The 22,312-nt window shown below is 45.2% G+C and overlaps 1 protein-coding gene across 5 annotated transcripts in view; it reads left to right on the forward strand.

The window, feature by feature from the left end:
- The window catches only part of ZBTB7C (zinc finger and BTB domain containing 7C), a 288,510-nt gene that overhangs the window by 209,181 nt on the left and 57,017 nt on the right, over positions 1 to 22,312 (forward strand). Inside the window, exon 1 of one of the 5 annotated variants that reach the window (XM_075327277.1) lies at positions 11,765 to 11,803. The exons of 3 other annotated variants lie outside the window; for them this stretch is intronic. In XM_075327277.1, the coding sequence (XP_075183392.1) occupies positions 11,793 to 11,803 (11 nt within the window). In that variant the 5' untranslated portion in view covers positions 11,765 to 11,792. Of the gene's footprint in view, positions 1 to 11,764; positions 11,804 to 22,092; positions 22,244 to 22,312 lie in introns of those variants that run through there. One more of the 5 variants, XM_075327266.1, reaches the window with a different exon arrangement.

Genomic DNA, 22,312 nt, shown 5'->3' on the forward strand with positions numbered 1-22,312 from the left:
TAGGAGGAAAAGACCCTGGTGGACCTATCTAGGAGGAAAAGACCCTGGTGGACCTATCTAGGAGGAGAAGACCCTGGTGGACCTATCTAGGAGGAGAAGACCCTGGTGGACCTATCTAGGAGGAAAAGACCCTGGTGGACCTATCTAGGAGGAGAAGTCACTGGTGGACCTATCTAGGAGGAGAAGACCCTGGTGGACCTATCTAGGAGGAAAACACCCTGGTGGACCTATCTAGGAGGAAAAGACCCTGGTGGACCTATCTAGGAGGAAAAGACCCTGGTGGACCTATCTAGGCTATGCAGGATTGATCTTCCTACAGTGCATTCATCCATCAAGTCGCCATGGATCGAGATCAAGTGACAGGCTCTTAAAAAAAAATAATAATAATAACCCCGTCCTATATCTGTGGGGCTGTCTGCCATGCTGCTTCCCTATACCACAGCGCTGGAACTGCTGACACAGCCAGACTGATTCACAACGTAATAAATAGCCGAGGATTATTGCATTACTTTTATTGCCGCTTACACCCAAAAGGAAGCAAAAGACAGAAAAAGTACAAAAATGGAGTGAATGAGACGTATGTACATACGCGCATATATAGACATACAATGGGACAGATGAGAGGTGTGGGCATAAATGACGGGAGGGGATCTCTTTCCTGGCTATTCTCTTTCTCTCCAGCAGGATATGTAATATTGGGATTGGTCTTCCCCGTTGAGAGCACCTTCACCTTTCACTTCCATAGCTTGGAAATGAACCATCACAATAATGGGTGGAGTGTAAACTATTTTTTTGCAGTCGACTACAACTTTTATTAATAAGGTAGAAACAGGTTTTATGGCTCCAGTCCTTATGCCATGTAATAACCAGTGCAGGACACCAAGGTGAAGAGTTTAGGGGGACATAATGTTGGGCTTTTATTGTTTTTAATCTGTTCTGATTAATTCTGTAGTTGAGTGATAACATAAGACGTCATTCTCCTCTTACAGCGGGAAAAAAACAGCCACAATGAAGCAATAGACACAAAACAACGGAGCAATAATGGGAACAATACCTAGGAAAAAAAATAAATCTATTTGTGATTTTTGAGATTTTTTTTTTAAAGGATAGTGAGGATATAATGGGGGTAATAATGACATAGAGGATGATGTGAATGATAATAAAGGCAATAGAAAAGGAAAGGGTGATACTGAAAATTGGAAAGATGGTAAAGACAGTTATTGTGTTCAGATGAGAATTATAATAGTGTAAAGGTGGTAATAGTGTTACAAAAGTGATTAATGCAGAGAGTGAAAGGGTTTTATATATATATATACACACACACACACACACACACACACACACACGGATGATACTCTGTAGAGTGTGGGCTTAATATAGTAAGAGTGATAATATGGAGAGTAAGGGAAATCTATAGAAAGGGCGATAATAAGGAGAGATGAGATATTATATAATAAGGGTAATAGTAAGAAGGGTAGAGGTATTATATAATAAGGGGGATAATAAGGAGAGATGAGATATTATGTAATAAGGGTACATATTATATAATAAGGGGTATAATATGGAGATTAGGAGTATTCTGTACCAAGGGTGATAATAAGGAGAGTGGGGTGATTATATAATAAAGGTGATAATAAGGAAAGTAAGGGTATTATATAATGGGTGATAATAAGGAGAGAAGATACATTATATAATAAGGGTAGAGATTATATAATAAGGGTAATAGTAACAAGAGTAGAGGTATTATATAATAAGGGGGATAATATGGAGAGTAGGGTATTTTATAATAAGGGTGATAATAAAGAGAGTGGTGTTATTATATAATAAGGGGGATAATAAGGAAAGTGGGGGTATTATATAATAAGGGGGATAATAAGGAGAGTGGGGTTATTATATGATAAGGGGTATAATAAGGAGAGTAGGGGTATTATACAATAAGGGGGATAATAAGGAGAGTGGAGATATTATATAAGAGGGATAATAAGGAGAGTGGGGTTAGTGTACAATAAGGGGATAATAAGGAGAGTAGGGTATTATATAATAAGGGTAGATATTATATAATAAGGGTGATAGTAAGAAGGATAGGGGTATGATATAATAAGGGAGATAATAAGGAGAGTAGGAATATTATATAATAAGGGGGATAATAAGGAAAGTAGGGGTATTATATAATAAGGGGAATAATATGGAAAGTGGGGGTATAAAAAAAAATAAGGGGGATAATAAGGAGAGTAGGGGTATCGTATAATAAGGGGGATAAGGAGAGTAGTGGTGTTATACAATAAGGGGGATAATATGGATCATGGGGGGTATGATGTAATATATATAATAAGGGCAGTAGAGGGTACAATCTATAGGTGATCATTTTGAGAAGAGGGTGTATGATGTTATAAGGGTGGATAGTGTAATAGTGAGGGTGATAGTGAGTTGGGGGATAGTTATATACTTATCATAGTGTTACACAGATGATGATAACAGTGGTATATAGATGTCAGTAGTCAGATAATGGGGTGCACTGGGTGATGGGGGTGATGGTCCGGTGAGTGGACACTGGGTGATGAGGGTGTATGATGTTATAAGGGTGGATAGTGTAATAGTGAGGGTGATAGTGAGTTGGGGGATAGTTATCTAGTAATGTTATACAGTTGATGATAACAGTGGTATATAGATGACAGTAGTCAGATAATGGGGTGCACTGGGTGATGGGGGTGATGGTCCGGTGAGTGGACACTGGGTGATGAGGGTGTATGATGTTATAAGGGTGGATAGTGTAATAGTGAGTTGGGGGATAGTTATATACTTATCATAGTGTTACACAGATGATGATAACAGTGGTATATAGATGACAGTAGTGAGATAATGGGGTGCACTGGGTGATGGGGGTGCTGGTCCGGTGAGTGGACACTGGGTGATGAGGGTGTATGATGTTATAAGGGTGGATAGTGTAATAGTGAGTTGGGCGATAGTTATCTAGTAGTGTTACACAGATGATGATAACAGTGTTATATAGATGACAGTAGTCAGATAATGGGGTACACTGGGTGATGGGGGTGATGGTCCGGTGAGTGGACACTGGGTGATGAGGGTGTATGATGTTATAAGGGTGGATAGTGTGTGGCGCCCCTGACTTGGTCAGGCACCACAGAGTATTGCACCCATGCGGGAACAATGCTTCCAGGTAATCTCCAAAGGCCAAGATGAGGTGCACACACAAACATATAGTGACCAGGCTTCCCACATCACCAGAGGGGACCCTTGGGTAGCCAGAAGGGGTTAACTTTCAATTCCCAGCTGGGGGTGTGTTCAGAGGCTGGTTGCTAGGAAGCAGGGCAGAGAGGAAGTGAGAGAGGTAGAAGGAGTCTAGAGGAAGAAGTTGAAGTGTGTGGAAGGGAGCAGAGGAGCTCTCGTGTCAGACAGGTCCTGAGGAGTGCAGTAGCTGAAAGCGGGGGAGAAAGGAGTACCGTGGGTTGGCCTGAAAATCATCCAGAGAGAAGGGTGGCTGAGTACGGAGATCCCGGTATCCGAGCACACAAGGGGAACTAGGTCCCCAGTACAGGCAGCAGATCATCCAGAGCTGCTTAACCTACAGGTGGGGGGGGGGGGTACTTCATGCCCTCACCACGACTACACAGAGCTTGAGCCAAGCAGCAATCACCAGGCCCATAAGGGGACAGGGCCAGAAGCCATCCCACCAAGGCCACGCTGCCGGCAGACGAGCCAGAGAGAGGGGAGCAGGGTCGTAACAGCTTCCCTGGAGGGGTCCTACCACGCTTCAAGCAAAGGATCCTCCTAAAACAGAAAGAGTGCAAGGAAGGCGAGTGGACAGCTACCCTCAGAACGGCCTCCTGGAATTCCTGGTTCCACCTGGTTATCACAGTGTCGCCCGGGCATCTCACCGTGACCTCCAAACAGTGAGTAAACACGTTGAAAGACTTCTTGGACTGTGTTTGAGTCATTCTGCGACCTGTGGTCCCACACACATACACCGGGGCCTGGGGCTTGCCTCACTCTCAGGGGGCTAATATACTGACTGCACCCACCATCAGCCCCAGGCATCCCTTAATCTGCAGTGGCGGTCCCCGCTGACCGCAATACTGAGAGTGGCGTCACGACAATCCTAAAAGAAGGTTCCCTACCTGTGACCAGACTGTTCCATCCACGTGGAGTCCCTGAAGGTACTGCACCGACACATACTAGCGGGGCTTCACAACTTCTGGCGTCACGAACAGGATTTGGACTAGACCTGTTCAGACAGGTGACCGTGTGCCTCAGAGGTCCGACCGCAAAAATTGAACCGCCGCCATATTGCCATCTTCAAAAGCGCGCGCTGCAGCCCGCGCGAGGGAGAAGAGCACCGCCCACGAAGAGGTGTGGCCGCCCCAGAACCCCCACAATTCGGAGAGCGTTCTGACCCAGGAAGTGGAAAGGGGGCGCGGAGATTTTTGAAGAAAAATGGACGCTGCAGGAGGTAATGCCCCTGGTCAGGGCGACGCAGCCCAAGCGATGCCAGCCCCCGTCGCGCTGGACGCAGCAGCGCCTGGTGCCGGTGCCGCGGTCGCAGCCGCGCCGGCTGAAATCTCCCCCATAATGCCAGTGTCCTTGCTGTATGTCCCAGGAGCGCAATGGCTGCCCCAATACGCCGGTAAAATAGACACGCTGACCGGGTTTAAGAAGAAGATCAACACCCTGCTAGACATGCACGCGATGACTGGTAAGCAGAGGGCCGCTGTGGTGCTGGGACAATTGACTGAAGCAGCAGAATTGGAGGCTGAGTCCTGGACCAATGATGACCGGGGCTCTGTTGAGACCATCTTTGCCAAACTAGCAGCTGCTTTTGAACACCGCACAGAGGGAGAGCTGAGGACGGACTTCTATAACTGCCGGCAGAAGCCCCAAGATAGCATAAGAGCCTATGCCCTCAGGCTGCAGGCTGCACTACGGGCTCTCAAGCTGGTGGACCCTGTCAGTGATCAGGAAGGAAACCGGATGATGAAGGAACAATTCTTGCGGGGCCTGCGCTCTCCTGAGGATGGGAAGCAGATGAAGCTGTGGTCCCTGGAACACCCTGACGTGGACTTTGCCATTCTGAAAGACAGGGCAGTGAAAGCACTCCAACCTCCTGTGGACACAGACCCCGTCGCACCAGCATGGCCTGCCAGTTCCACGGCTGCAGGAGCGGAATCCTCCTCGCAGACCCTAATAACTGCAAAAGGACTCAACGCGCCAGCAGAGACCATAAATACACTATCCTCCCAGGTGCAACAGCTCACTAAGGACGTCGCACAAATCCTGAAAGCAATGCAGTTGCCCTCAGAAACCAAAGTCCCTCATCGGATCCTGCTAGCTGACAACCCAGAGGACGTCCCTTGGATGCGGAGGAGAAGAGGTCCCCCAACCCGAGGCAGGAGCAGTGATCGCTATGACTCATCTGGACAACCCATCTGTCGTCGTTGCCAGGAGGCAGGACACTATGCAAGGGCCTGTCCTTTAAACGAGCCAAACCTGGGGCCGGGGGCCAGTCCTCAGGATTAAGAAGATCAGGCCCAGGTCGCTGCTGTGATCAGTACGTGGGTGGACGTCCTGTCCTGTCCATTGTCCTGGACCGGATCCCTACCCCGGCATTATTGGACACCGGCTCTCAGGTCACCACGATCCCGTATGTCCTTTATCGTAGGTTTTGGTCGGACGACGATCTCCGACCACCGGACCCCTCCCTCACCATCTATGCTGCCAACGGACAACCTATAGACCAGATCGGGGTCAAAGAGGTAACCATAAAGGTGGGAAGGCAGGAAATGAAGGGACAAGGACTGATTGTTGTGGACACTGATATTAGAGAAAGGAACCCGCAAATGATTTTAGGCACTAATGTCATAGAAAATTGCCTAGGGGAAGTGTTGTTGTTGCTTCACCAGATTGTTGAAGGTGCTGAGGGCAGGTCGCAAAGAGCCTTGCAAAAGGAGATCCGAATCATTCTGAGGAAGCAACAGGTAAAACAGACTGGCGGTGAGATTGGTAGTGTACGGGTGATGGATGCTAACCCCATTGTGATACCCTCACGTAGTGAAATGATGATGTGGTGTAGAGCAGCGGTAGGTCTCAGAGGACAAGATTACCAGGCTGTACTAGAGCCCACTCATTCAGACCACTGGCCCACGATTCTGACAGCCAGGGGGGTAGTTGATGTACACAAGGGACGAGTGCCTGTACGAGTGTTGAACTGTGGGGAGGAGGAAGCCAGACTACCAAGGTACGCTACCATAGCCAAACTGTTTACATGCTCAGATGACGCCATAACACCTGTAGGTCCCCTGACACAAGCTGACTCAAAAGAGGGTGAGACCTCCCAAAAGCAGTTAGAAGATTGGTGCCAGAAACTACACGTGGGGACTGACTCTACACCCGACTACCAGAAACATGGGGTTTACAGGGTCGTGCAGGAATACGAGCAGGTCTTTAGTAAGAACCCACTAGACTTTGGTAGGATCAAAGGGGTGCAACATCACATACCCACAGGCAGTCATCCTCCCATTAAGGAAAGACATAGGCCTATTCCACCAGCCCATTACCAGCGCACAAAGGACATCCTGAAAGACATGAAGGAGGCAGGCGTCATAAGGGACAGTTGTAGCCCCTGGGCGGCTCCCCTGGTCCTGGTAAGAAAGAAGGATGGCACGATGAGGATGTGTGTGGATTACAGACGGATAAATCAGATAACACACAAGGATGCCTACCCTTTGCCAAGGATAGAGGAATCCCTCGCTGCCTTGAAAACCTCTAACTACTTTTCTACCCTAGATCTTACTAGTGGCTACTGGCAAGTATCTGTAGCAGAGGAAGATCGGGAGAAGACGGCCTTCACCACCCCAATGGGCCTCTGTGAGTTCAACAGCATGCCATTTGGACTCTGCAATGCCCCCGGGACCTTCCAGAGGCTTATGTAATGCTGCCTAGGGCACCTCAACTTTGAAACCGTCCTGCTCTACCTGGATGATGTCATCGTGTACTCCAAGACCTACGAGGACCACCTGAAACACCTGGCTGAAGTCTTTGAAGCACTATCCCGATATGGAATGAAGCTGAAACCATCCAAGTGCCATCTACTGAAGCCAAAGGTCCAGTACCTAGGTCACGTGGTCAGTGCAGAAGGAGTAGCACCGGACCCAGAGAAGGTCACAGTCATCCAGGAATGGCCCACACCTACTACCGTCCGGGAGGTACGTCAGTTCCTTGGCTTGGTAGGCTACTACAGAAGGTTCATCAAGGGCTACACGAAAATGGCAGCGCCTTTGCAAGAGCTCCTGGTAGGCCACCCAAAGAAGAGAGGAAAGATCTCCGGCCCGCCATTTCACTGGGGAGAAGCAGAAGAACACTCCTTCAGACAAATGAAAGGGGCCTTGACGGGTGAAGAGATCCTAGCCTACCCTGACTACGGTCTGCCATTCGTACTGTACACCGATGCCAGTAATGTGGGACTGGGAGCAGTGCTTTCACAGGTGCAGGGAGGCAAAGAGCGTGTGATTGCTTACGCCAGCAGGAAGCTCAGGCCTACTGAAAGAAACCCAGAGAATTATAGCTCATTCAAGCTAGAGTTCCTGGCCATGGTATGGGCTATCACAGAGCGGTTCAAGCACTACCTGGCAGCCACCAAATTCACTGTCTTCACGGACAACAACCCCCTGACCCACTTGGATACTGCTAAATTGGGTGCCATGGAGCAGCGTTGGGTAGCCCGACTGGCGAATTATGACTTTACTGTCAAGTATCGAGCTGGCCGCAAGAACGGCAACGCAGATGCTCTGTCCAGGATGCCTCACCTAGCAGACGAGGGTGAAGATGTAGATGATCTTGAAGAGATTGAGCTGCCAGCGTTCCATCGCCATGGAGCAAAACAGTGTCGGCAGTCGCGTGCCCACCGCCAAGAGGTGACCCTGAACCCACTACCTCACTACAACTGGAAGGAGACCCAGGAAAATGATCCAGCGGTAGGCTTGGTAAAGAAACTGATCAGCCAGCCGGGCGCCAGCCTTGACAAAGGAGCCCCACCTGAGGCACAGTACCTATGGAAGGAGAGGGGTCGATTATTCATCTATCAAGACAAACTTTACAGGAGCATCATTGACCCGAGGACGCATGAGAAGGTGTGGCAAGTGATTGTACCACAGAAGGATACGAGGATGGTGCTAGAAGCCTATCACAATGGTGCAGGCCACTTTGGTTGGAAGAAACTGGAGGCCCTACTGAAAGTAAGATTCTACTGGGTAGGCATGAGATCTGCCCTAGAGAAGTGGTGTCGAAACTGCGGGCCCTGCAATCTTAGAAGAAAAGACCAGCACAGCCAGAGAGCACCACTCCAGCCAATCCAAACTAAACGGCCCCTGGAGATCGTGGCCCTAGACCATGTAAAGTTGGCACCCAGCAGACAAGGCTACAACTACGCTCTCACTATGGTTGACCACTACTCCAGATTCCTGGTGGTAGTACCAGTCAAGACTTGACAGGTCAAACTGCAGCCAGACACACTTCTGTCGACCACATGGCTATCCAGATCAAGTGCTCACTGACCAAGGACCAGCCTTTGAAGCTGAAGTGTTTAAGGAGTTTTGTAACCTATACGGCTGCCAGAAGATCCGTACTACGCCTTACCATCCCCAGACCAATGGCATGTGTGAGAAGATGAACCACATCATTCTCGACCTTCTGAAGACGCTCCCACTAGAAGAACGAAGTCAGTGGCCGGAAAAACTGCCCGATCTAGTGGACATGTATAACAACATCCCTGTGAGTTCCACGAACTGCACACCGGCATACCTGATGAGGGCCAGACCAGGGAGATTGCCAGTAGATCTGGAAATGGGAGTTGAGACCCCTGAAGACCATCTACAAGGTGCTGATTGGGATTCCAACCGCCAAGCCCAATACAAGAAAGTACAAGAGTGTGTGGAGCGAAGCCTGACTCAGCAGCGTGAGAAACAAGAAAAGGCCTACAATCGAAAAGCACCTGCTGTTCCTTTGATGCCAGGAGATATAGTTCTCAAGAGAAAGAGAAGACATCATAAACTTGACAATCACTGGGAAGAAGAACCCTATACTGTGTTACCATCGACGCTTAGCAATGAAAAAACATGCCGTATCAGCAAGGATGGAGGAAAAACAACAGCTGTCGTTTCTAGAGATCGCCTAAAGAAATGTCCTGAACAACTAAGAATCCCTGAAGAAAGTCCCAACCCTTTGCCAGTTCAAGAACCAAAAGAAAAGATGATCCATACTGTACTTGGAGATTTTCCAGCAAGTTGGCCTCAATACAATGGAGCAGTAGTTATTCCGGTTATTACATTCCCTCAATCTGGAGAAGTAAGAGACCCAGAAGAACCTGTTCAGAACCTGGAAGAGCCAAATGTAGCTGAAGCAGAAGACCATGCACTGGCATCAATACCTAGCACACCTATTATTCACATTGAGACACATACATCGGGTGGGAGGACACAACCTCAGACAGATGACAGTATAGTACTGCGTAGATCAACCCGCAGCAACTTTGGTCAGCTCCCATTACGCTATAGAGAAAGTACAGTTTAGTTCAAAGTGACGGTATGAAATGTAATGTTTAACCTGTTTACAGTTAAGTAACGTTTAAGCGAAATGTGCCCACAAGGACTATTGTGAGACCTCCTTAAAATGTTAGACCACTGGTTATGAACTGGCTTTAACCACAAACTTTGCATTGTAAAAAGTTGCCTCCTTGGTATCAACCCCAGAGTCTGCCTGTTGAGGGGCATGGCTCTGCACCAACAAGTGGGCACGCCTGTTTATGGGGCCTGCCCTCCAACACTCGGAAGCGGGTACGCCTGTTTATGGGGCCTACCTTACACCACTCTCCTCAGGAGAGGAAGATTGGAGGAAAGGTCTGGGGAATGTGATGGCCCAGCCCTGGTCACCAAAAGGACCGGCGACCTACCTCCTGGAGGTTTTTGGGTGGGGTTCGGACATGTGGGTGGTTGGTGGCGGAATGGTACCTGGCATGTTTAAATGTAAATAATTGCCCCTGTGTGGGAAAAGTTTGTATTTACCTTTTCCTTTCTCTTGTCTTTGCAGCCCGAGGACGTGCTGATGATAACTAAGGGGGAATGTGGCGCCCCTGACTTGGTCAGGCACCACAGAGTATTGCACCCATGCGGGAACAATGCTTCCAGGTAATCTCCAAAGGCCAAGATGAGGTGCACACACAAACATATAGTGACCAGGCTTCCCACATCACCAGAGGGGACCCTTGGGTAGCCAGAAGGGGTTAACTTTCAATTCCCAGCTGGGGGTGTGTTCAGAGGCTGGTTGCTAGGAAGCAGGGCAGAGAGGAAGTGAGAGAGGTAGAAGGAGTCTAGAGGAAGAAGTTGAAGTGTGTGGAAGGGAGCAGAGGAGCTCTCGTGTCAGACAGGTCCTGAGGAGTGCAGTAGCTGAAAGCGGGGGAGAAAGGAGTACCGTGGGTCGGCCTGAAAATCATCCAGAGAGAAGGGTGGCTGAGTACGGAGATCCCGGTATCCGAGCACACAAGGGGAACTAGGTCCCCAGTACAGGCAGCAGATCATCCAGAGCTGCTTAACCTACAGGTGGGGGGGGGGTACTTCATGCCCTCACCACGACTACACAGAGCTTGAGCCAAGCAGCAATCACCAGGCCCATAAGGGGACAGGGCCAGAAGCCATCCCACCAAGGCCACGCTGCCGGCAGACGAGCCAGAGAGAGGGGAGCAGGGTGGTAACAGCTTCCCTGGAGGGGTCCTACCAGGCTTCAAGCAAAGGATCCTCCTAAAACAGAAAGAGTGCAAGGAAGGCGAGTGGACAGCTACCCTCAGAACGGCCTCCTGGAATTCCTGGTTCCACCTGGTTATCACAGTGTCGCCCGGGCATCTCACCGTGACCTCCAAACAGTGAGTAAACACGTTGAAAGACTTCTTGGACTGTGTTTGAGTCATTCTGCGACCTGTGGTCCCACACACATACACCGGGGCCTGGGGCTTGCCTCACTCTCAGGGGGCTAATATACTGACTGCACCCACCATCAGCCCCAGGCATCCCTTAATCTGCAGTGGCGGTCCCCGCTGACCGCAATACTGAGAGTGGCGTCACGACAATCCTAAAAGAAGGTTTCCTACCTGTGACCAGACTGTTCCATCCACGTGGAGTCCCTGAAGGTACTGCACCGACACATACTAGCGGGGCTTCACAAGTGTAATAGTGAGTTGGGGGATAGTTATATACTTATCATAGTGTTACACAGATGATGATAACAGTGTTATATAGATGACAGTAGTGAGATAATGGGGTGCACTGGGTGATGGGGGTGCTGGTCCGGTGAGTGGACACTGGGTGATGGGGGTGCTGGTCCGGTGAGTGGACACCTGACGGTGAGTGCAGGTGATTCTGGAGCCGCAGTGATCGTGTACCTGGAGTGATTCTGAGTAATTGACACTCCCTGAGGGCGAGGGGCGCGTGTAGTAATCTTCTCGCCCAGGTTTGAATAAACATAGCTGGGATTTCGTGCTTTGTATGTGTCTGGCTGCTCAGATATTAGCAGGTGCTGAAACACCTTCTTGCCCGGGGGTGAGCGCTCGCTGCTATTAGGGTGGGTGGTTTAATAACACATTATCCCTGAGACAAGATGTACGAAATGTGGGTGTGCGGAAGGAGGAGACCGGGCCCGCATTGTCCTCCCTGCACACGTCTGTCCCCCTGTGGGGCTGTAGAAGGAGCACAGCGAGAGAGGACATCCTGAGCAGGGCTGGAGGATTTAGGCACATGAGGAGTGTGTGAGTTGTTTAAAGAGAACTTGTCAGGATGATTTTACTTCTGAAACTATTGGTGCGGCTGTATAGTTCCCAGTACAGCAATTAAAATGACGCCTGTCATGTAGTAATCCTGTGTACCAGTGCTGAGAAATCGAGCTTTGAAGCCACATGCAAATTAGCCTGGAAGTGCATTGGGGGGGTGTCCACAGACTTTGAGTGCACTAACACGCCTCCAGTGCACTTCCGAGCTAATTTGCATGTGTGGTCAAAGCATCTGCTTCTCAGCACTATAACATTGGATTACTACAAGACAGTGTCACGTGTGACAGACGGTCATGTGGTTTTTGGCCATAGAAGGTCACAGTGTTTGGCTGCGCAGAATGCTCCCTGACTTTCCATTGTTCCTGCTGTCAGCATTCATTGGTATAGGTAGCTTTCCTACTGGATTCATCTCTCCCCTTTTGAACTGTTGATTATCTGTATTCCCTTGGAGTTTAAATACTCCCTTCCGTCTTTGGACTGGTGCTGGTGATATTTTTCAGTTCCTTCAAGCCGAGGTTGCAAGCAGGTGGCTTGTACTCCTCTGTGGTAGTGTTGCTGAAAACTCTGCTGAACTTCTACCTGAGTTATTTAATGATAAGTAGTTCATGCTTTTCCTCCTTATGTCTTCTATAGTCTTTAGTGGGGTCGACGAAGAGCTCATCCCATCCGTTCCCTATTTAGGGCCCAGCACTAGGGATACCTAGGGTCAGGTATCCGGCATGGCGTATGGGTGTGGAACCTATCTAGGGTGGTGAGGGACCCCAGGGACCAGCAGTAGGTTTAGCCAGGAGTCTCCATCTTCCCTCTCTCTAAACACAGGGTTTGCCTTCCCTTCCGCCGTTCGCCTGGTACTATCAGGTACCTAACGTGACAGACAGGTATCATTTTAACTGTTGCACTAGGTCATATACAGCAAAAACACTATTTTCAGTAGTAATTTTTTTTCTGATAGGTTTCCTTTTATTCCTTATATTAGGTGGTGGTGGGGATTGTTAATAAAACACAACACAACATAGTACTTCTGTATTCATGTGTGCCATTCGAACACTGACAGCACAATGGCCCCACCAGCATGGCATTTCTGAGCACAGCAAAAAATGAATTATACCAATGGTGAAATGATGTATTAAGATCACTGTTATGGCTTGAAGTTGGTCTGTCGCAGTCAATAAACCATCCCTCGCTACTATACAGTTTGTTATTTTAATTTGTGTTATAATGTTAAGTGGGGAAAACTTCTGAAAAATAATGAAAAAACTTAACGTTCCTTGGGGGCAGTCCTAGGAAAAGCAGGGGTGGGGCATAGAATGGTGAAATTCAAAGTCCCACCCCTGCTTTCCCTAGAACTGCCCCCAATGAATGCTAAGTTTCTTGTTTATTTTTTAGTTTTAACATTGTAACATAAATGAAAATAACATAAGGGGGGCAGCGACGGATAGGGAGAGCGGTGGCGTATGAAGGGGGGCAGCGGCTGATAGGGAGAGCGGTGGCGTATGAAGGGGGGCAGCGGCTGATGGGGAGAGCGGTGGCGTATGAAGGGGGCAGCGACTGATGGGGAGAGCGGTGGCAGATGCAGGGGGCAGCGGCTGATGGGGAGAGCGGTGGCAGATGCAGGGGGCAGCGGCTGATGGGGAGAGCGGTGGCAGATGCAGGGGGCAGCGGCTGATGGGGAGAGCGGTGGTGGATGCAGAGGGGCAGCAAATGGAAGAGGGCTGTGGCAGATCGGAGGCAGTAGCGCCGGTGGATCGGGGGCGGTGCAGCTGAAAGGGGGCAGTGGCTGAAAGGGGGCAGTGGCGGGGCAGCGGTGGATCGGGGGCTGATCAGGAACCGCGGTGGATCGGGGGCACTTACCAAATGGCACTTGCAGGGATCACTCTCCTTACCTTTCACGGATGAAGTGAAGCTGAGGGGAGCGGTCACCGGCCCAGATCCAAGGTGATTGGAGAGATTGGTCACAAGGCCGATCTCTCCAATCAGAGCTGGGGGCGGGTGAAGCAGAGGTCACCCAGCTCCTGCCAGTGATCAGGGCTATAGCTGCACTGATCATGGCTGGATTTCAATGTTTCAGCCATTTTCAATGGCTGAAATATCACAGTGGCTCTGATTGGCGGAGCGTCGTTCGTCAGCCGATCACAGCCTCTGTAGGTCCGGGGGGGAGACACCACCCCTCCTGAGGTCAGGCAGAGGTCCCCTCCTCCCCGAATCTAAGGTTTTTGCTCACCGATCGCAGCCACCGAGGTTCCAGGGCCGCGATTTCGCCATGACGTATGACCAGTAGGGTACGTCATGGGTCGTTAAGTACCAGGTCACCATGAGGTACCCAGTATGTCATGGGTCGTTAAGAGGTTAATCAACAATTATTATTTCTTCTATGTTTTTCTATTTTTTATTTTTTTATTTTTATTTTTCACTTTAAAGTGAACCTGTCAGGTGCAATATGCACCCAGAACCACGAGCAGAGAGGTCTTTAGAAAAAGTATTTCTAAAGATTCTTTATAATATGCAAATGAGCTCAGGGACTAGTCGTAAGGGCGTTACTTCCCCCGACTAGTCTGCCCTCTTAGCATGGTAGCATGCCCACAGGGACGTGCTAACATACTACTCAATGCATCACCAGTGGTGACGTGTGTACATGTGTCCACTGTCTCCACTGTTCAGACGTTCTCGGTACTTTCGGTCATGTGCAGTATGAAGCCGGGTGTATGCATCCCGGCTTCAGCGAGGTCTAGTGTGCATGACCGGAAGTACCAAGGACTTCTAAACAGCGGAGACAGTGGACAGAGGTACGCACTGATACTGCATTGAGTAGCGTGTTAGTATTCCCCTGTGCTACCATGCTAAGAGGGCAGACTAGTCGAGGGAACTAACGCCCTTGTGGCTAGTCCTTGGCCTCATTAGCATATTATAAAGAATCTTTAGAAATACTTTTTCTAAAGATCCCTTTATCTATGCTATTTTATACAGGGATGGTCAGGCAGGGATTAGCAATATGCACCAAGGACTGCTCGTGGTTCTGGGTGCATATTGGACCTGACAGGTTCCCTTTAACCCCTTCACCAACTGACAATATTCTGTTTTTTGTTTGTTTTTTTTTCTTTCGTCTTTTCCTCTCCTACCAAGAGCCAGAAAAAAACTCACCAAAAATAAAGCCACCAGCCAAAAAAATAATGGCAAAAGCACATGCAAGATGCATACGGCCCCCCATCATAAAGGTTGGAATTTCACAGGTGCAGAATGCCTATAATACAACCACCCACAGCCTAATATGTCAGGAGGGGGAGGTTGCCGGCATAAAACTGCACACTAATAGGATCCAATATAGGGCGTCAGTCACACAGATACGTGCAATGCACAGTGTCCAGGCAAAGCCTATTGATCACGCCCTTCTATTAGATCAGGCGGGCTGCCCAGCACCTAAAAAGTGCACTGGCACAGTGGACAGACATCCCAGGGGACCGGCTGCATCCTGCGGAACTGTGCGATAATAAAATTCCTATGAATGTTGCTCGCAGCCGGCGTTCACAGGAAGTACATTATGACAATGACGGGGGTCATCTTATGAACCCCGGATATCATGACAACCCATCGGCGGCCCATGATCATATCATGGGGCCATTGATGAGGACGGGAACGGCATGGTCCCTGCCAGTGGGATTTAACTAGTTAACAGCGGTGGGTGCATCTCCGATCCACCCACGGCTGTTAGACGCATATGTCGGCTGATCAGATCAGCCGGCATGTGTAGGGAAAGATATGGGCTCAGTGCGCGGTCCCGCATAAAAGACAGGGACAAGACGTTGTGAAGAGCTTAAAGGGGTTGTCCACTACTTGGGCAACGCCTTCTCAATCTGAGTGTTTGCCCCCATTAAAATAAAGACACTTACACTCAACTCCAATGATGGCGCCGTTCCTGTGGTGTCAGTACTCACACTCCCAGGGCTCTCGAGAAGTTGTTTTGTCATTTGATCCCTGCGCCCCATCACCACCGGCTTCTCTCTCCCCGCTTTCGGATGTATCAAACATCCGCAGCTCTGATTTCCTCTTGATGTTCGGATTCGTCTGAAGCCGGCGAGATGGATGCCGATCAGTAGGGAACAACCCCTTTAGGCTAAAGACATGTTCTGCTGTTAGGAGTCTCAACCATCAGATTTATTTGGCACAATAACCTTTAAAATGTTGTATGTTAGTCTTCAGCTGTGCAAAAAAGAAAACAGATTTTGTACCACGCAATAACCTTGCACAAAAAAAGTAGCAACATTTTAAAAAATTGCAAATGATGAATGTCTGTATAATGAAAATCTCCCCCGCAATGTCGAGAAAAAAAAAATGACGAAGACTGAAAAAGTAGTATAATTTACTAGACTGGAAAACCGCTTTTGGACAGATTTTCTGGAGCTTGTAGTTTAGGAACTCAATGTATCGTCTGTGCTCCATCCAGTGATACAATGTGTCCAACCCTGCATTCTGATCTGATAACCTACAATAACCTTCTGTGTCAATGCTGTCCAACTGTTACAAAACTACGACTCCCACCATGTCCCGTCAGCCAGAGACTGTGGCCTTGGTAGGAATTGTAGTTTTGCCCCAGCTGGAGAACCACTGGTTATAGATTATTAATCTCGCCCCTGTCTCAGCCATTCTGGGGAGTTTTATAGATTATTAATCTTGGCTATCTCAGTCATTCTGGAGACTTTTATAGATGATTTATCTCGCCCCTTCCTCAGCCATTCCTGGCACTTTTATAGAGTAATCTCTCCCATCTCAGCCATTCCAGAGACTTTTATAGATTATTAATTTCGCCCCTGTCTCAGCCATTTTGAGCACTTTTATAGAATAATCTTGCCCGGCTCAGCCATTCCGGAGACTTTTATAGATTATTAATCTCACCCCTTCCTCAGCCATTCCTGGCACTTTTATAGAGTAATCTCGTTCATCTCAGCCATTCCAGAGACTTTTATAGATTATTAATCGTGCCCCTGTCTCAGCCATTTTGAGCACTTTTATAGAATAATCTCACCCGCCTCAGCCATTTTAGAGACTTTTATAGATTATTAATCGTGCCCCTGTCTCAGCCATTTTGAGCACTTTTATAGAATAATCTCACCCGCCTCAGCCATTTTAGAGACTTTTATAGATTATTAATCTCGCCCCTGTCTCAGCCATTTTGAGCACTTTTATAGATTATTAATCTCGCCCCTGTCTCAGCCATTTTGAGCACTTTTATAGATTATTAATCTCGCCCCTGTCTCAGCCATTTTGAGCACTTTTATAGAATAATCTCGCCCGGCTCAGCCATTCTGGAGACTTTTATAGATTATTAATCTCGGCCCTGTCTCAGCCATTTTGAGCACTTTTATAGAATAATCTCGCCCGGCTCAGCCATTCTGGGGAGTTTTATAGATTATTAATCTCGGCCCTGTCTCAGCCATTCCGGAGACTTTTATAGATTATTAATCTCGCCCCTTCCTCAGCCATTCCTGGCACTTTTATAGAGTAATCTCGCTCGTCTCAGCCATTCTGGAGACCTTTAAAGATTATTAATCTCGCCCCTGTCTCAGCCATTTTTGGGACTTTTATAGATTATTAATTTTATCCTGTCTCAGCCATTCTGGAGATTTTTATGGATTCCTAATCCTGCCCCTGTCTCAAGCATTCCAGAGACATTTATAGATTATTAATCTTGCCCCAGTCTCAGCCATTCTGGAGACTTTTATAGATTATTAATCTTGCTCCTGTCTCAGCCATTCTGATGACTTTTATAGATTATTAATTTCGCACCTGTCTCAGCCATTTTTGGGACTTTTATAGATTATTAATTTTATCCTGTCTCAGCCAAGCTGGAGACTTTTATAGATTATTAATCTCGCCCCAGTCTCAGCCATTCCAGAGGCTTTTATAGATTATTAATCCTGCCCCTGTCTCAACCATTCCGGAGACATTTATAGATTATTAATCTTGCCCCAGTCTCAGCCATTCTGGATATTTTTATAGATTCTTAATTTCGCCCCTGTCTCAGCCATTTTGGGGACTTTGTGACTTTTATCAACAGGGTTGGCCGAGATTAGGAAAACATGGCACTTTTTTTCTTTCCCCCAATCTTATTTCACACATTCATTTTTAAGAAAACATTAAAATAAAAAATGTGTAAAAAAATAAATGTTGTCAATTTGTTGTAGATAAATAACCAATAATGATCAAAAGCAATAATTTATTTGATCAGCAATTCACAAGTAATGTTACAAGATCCAAGTGTAAAATCCGCATGTAGACATAAACTTGTGATTTAGCTACAAAGGATCATTGTGCACCATTGTGTGTCCTGGATTTTCCGCTATCATACAAGTCTAATGTGCTAATGGATGAGCTGCTAAAACTGTAACCTGTCACTGACATCTGACTCTTATGTGCTCTTAGCTGTGGTGCTAATGAAAGAAAATTACAGCGAGGTCCTGTTATTATCCGACTAGAATGCGCAGCGTCATCCTCTGCCCTGTAGTCAAGACTATCACTCCCCGGTGTTAACCTGGGCGCCAACATTACATTATTACATTTTTTGCAGGAGATAATTTTCATTTGTCTTTTTTATGGGATTTTTTTATATACAGTATATAAGTACTTATCATTGTAAAATTAAAAGCTTTGCAGGTTTTAAAAAAAAAAAAAACTTCACTTTTTATTTCTCTCCATTTCAAATTTCTCTGCTTGTTGTCAGTAAAAGATATTTCTTTATAGAGTCTAATAGTCAAAGCTAAAGATTTCATATTAATTTTAACCATTTCTGATATAGGGGATAGGCTGCGATGGAAATAGAGTATAACTACTATAATACTGCCCTATGTACAAGAATATAACTACTATAATACAGCCCCTATGTACAAGAATATAACTACTATAATACAGCTCCTATGTACAAGAATATAAATACTATAATACTGCTCCTATTTACAAGAATATAACTACTATAATACTGCTCCTATGTACAAGAATATAACTACTATAATACTGCTCCTATGTACAGGAATATAACTACTATAATACTGCTCCTATGTACAGGAATATAACTACTATAATACTGTCCCTATGTACAAGAATATAACTACTATAATACTGCTCCTATGTACAAGAATATAACTACTATAATACTGCCCCATGTACAAGAATATAACTACTATAATACTGCTCCTATGTACAAGAATATAACTACTATAATACTGCCCCATGTACAAGAATATAACTACTATAATACTGCCCCCTATGTACAAGAATATAACTAATATAATACTGCCCCCTATGTACAGGAATATAACTACTATAATACTGCTCCTATGTACAAGAATATAACTAGTATAATACTGCCCCCTATGTACAAGAATATAACTACTATAATACTGCCCCCTATGTACAAGAATATAACTATTATAATACTGCTCCTATGTACAAGAATATAACTACTATAATACTGCCGCTATGTACAAGAATATAACTACTATAATACTGCCCCCTATGTACAGGAATATAACTACTATAATACTGCTCCTATGTACAAGAATATAACTAGTATAATACTGCCCCCTATGTACAAGAATATATCTACTATAATACTGCCCCCTATGTACAGGAATATAACTATTATAATACTGCTCCTATGTACAAGAATATAACTACTATAATACTGCCGCTATGTACAAGAATATAACTCCTATAATATTGCTCCTATGTACAAGAATATAACTCCTATAATACTGCTCCTATGTACAAGAATATAACTCCTATAATACTGCTCCTATGTACATGAATATAACTACTATAATACTGCCCCTATGTACAAGAATATAACTAGTATAATACTGCTCCTATGTACAAGAATATAACTCGTATAATACTGCTCCTATGTACAAGAATATAACTACTATAATACTGCCCCATGTACAAGAATATAACTACTATAATACTGCCCCTATGTACAAGAATATAACTATTATAGTACTGCCCCTATGTACAAGAATATAACTACTATAATACTGCTCCTACGTACAAGAATATAACTACTATAATACTGCCCCATGTACAAGAATATAACTACTATAATACTGCTCCTATGTACAAGAATATAACTATTATAGTACTGCCCCTATGTACCAGAATATAACTACTATAATACTGCTCCTACGTACAAGAATATAACTACTATAATACTGCCCCCTATGTAGAAGAATATAACTACTATAATACTGCTCCTACGTACAAGAATATAACTACTATAATACTGACCCCTATGTACAAAAATATAACTACTATAATACTGCTCCCTATGTACAAGAATATAACTACTATAATACTGCTCCTTTGTAGAAGAATATAACTACTATAATACTGCTCCTATGTACAAGAATATAACTACTATAATACTGCCCCATGTACAAGAATATAACTACAATAATACTGCTCCTATGTACAAGAATATAACTACTATAATACTGCCCCTATGTACAAGAATATAACTATTATAATACTGCTCCTATGTACAAGAATATAACTACTATAATACTGCCGCTATGTACAAGAATATAACTACTATAATACTGCTCCTATGTATAGTATAATAATATAACTACTATAATACTGCTCCTATGTACAAGAATATAACTACTATAATACTGCTCCTACGTACAAGAATATAACTACTATAATACTGCCCCATGTACAAGAATATAACTACTATAATACTGCTCCTATGTACAAGAATATAACTATTATAGTACTGCCCCTATGTACAAGAATATAACTACTATAATACTGCTCCTACGTACAAGAATATAACTACTATAATACTGCCCCATGTACAAGAATATAACTACTATAATACTGCTCCTATGTACAAGAATATAACTATTATAGTACTGCCCCTATGTACCAGAATATAACTACTATAATACTGCTCCTACGTACAAGAATATAACTACTATAATACTGCCCCCTATGTAGAAGAATATAACTACTATAATACTGCTCCTACGTACAAGAATATAACTACTATAATACTGACCCCTATGTACAAAAATATAACTACTATAATACTGCTCCCTATGTACAAGAATATAACTACTATAATACTGCTCCTTTGTAGAAGAATATAACTACTATAATACTGCTCCTATGTACAAGAATATAACTACTATAATACTGCCCCATGTACAAGAATATAACTACAATAATACTGCTCCTATGTACAAGAATATAACTACTATAATACTGCCCCTATGTACAAGAATATAACTATTATAATACTGCTCCTATGTACAAGAATATAACTACTATAATACTGCCGCTATGTACAAGAATATAACTACTATAATACTGCTCCTATGTATAGTATAATAATATAACTACTATAATACTGCTCCTATGTACAAGAATATAACTACTATAATACTGCTCCTTTGTACAAGAATATACCTACTATAATACTGTTTCTATGTACAAGAATATAACTACTCTAATACTGCTCCTATGTACAAGAATATAACTACTATAATACTGCTCCTTTGTACAAGAATATACCTACTGTAATACTGTTTCTATGTACAAGAATATAACTACTCTAATACTGCTCCTATGTACAAGAATATAACTACTATAATACTGCTCCTATGTACAAGAATATAACTAGTATAATTCTGCCCCTATGTACAAGAATATAACTACAATAATACTGCTCCTATGTACAAGAATATAACTACTATAATACTGCTCCCTATGTACAAGAATATAACTACTATAATACTGCCCCTATGTACAAGAATACAACTACTATAATACTGCCCCTATGTACAAGAATATAACTACTATAATACTGCCCCCTATGTACAAGAATATAACTACTATAATACTGCCTTTATGTAGAAGAATATAACTAATCTGATATTAGCTCTCTGTGGCTAGTTTCGCTATAGTTCACATATTGCTTGTGTGACCAGGCAGGGGTTAATCAAAAGTGGGCATAGCACGGAACCAGAACTGTTTTTGTAGCAGAGATATTAGCAGGGAAAGCTGGGGCTGGGCCCTCTGATTAGTGGCTCGGGTGTGGCTATTAGGCAGGTTTACAATCACACTCTTGGCCCGGATTCCGTGTTCTGAATGAAGACACAAGGGTTGGTCTTTACCTTCAGATGTGACGTGCTGATGTTGTTGGGTGGGGGGACCGGTAGGGTTGTTTAGTGGGTGGTGTGACCAGAGTACAAGCCAAAAACTCAGGCTTGTCTGGAGCACAGTCTAACCCTAGGGGACTGGGTGTCTCATCACTTCCCTGCATTGGATTACTCTTCATAGCTCTGACTGCAGAGGCCTGAACTCAATGATTGCAAACTGCAATAATCTGCTCAGATGGGGTCATAACTTCAGTACAACAGACACGCAAAGGTATCGTATATTTATCTGCATATTAAGAAATTGTACAGCAAATCTCAGAGATAATCCGGGGGGGAATGG

Source organism: Anomaloglossus baeobatrachus, chromosome 1 (genome assembly GCF_048569485.1).
Source record: "Anomaloglossus baeobatrachus isolate aAnoBae1 chromosome 1, aAnoBae1.hap1, whole genome shotgun sequence".
Lineage (NCBI taxonomy): Eukaryota > Metazoa > Chordata > Amphibia > Anura > Aromobatidae > Anomaloglossus > Anomaloglossus baeobatrachus.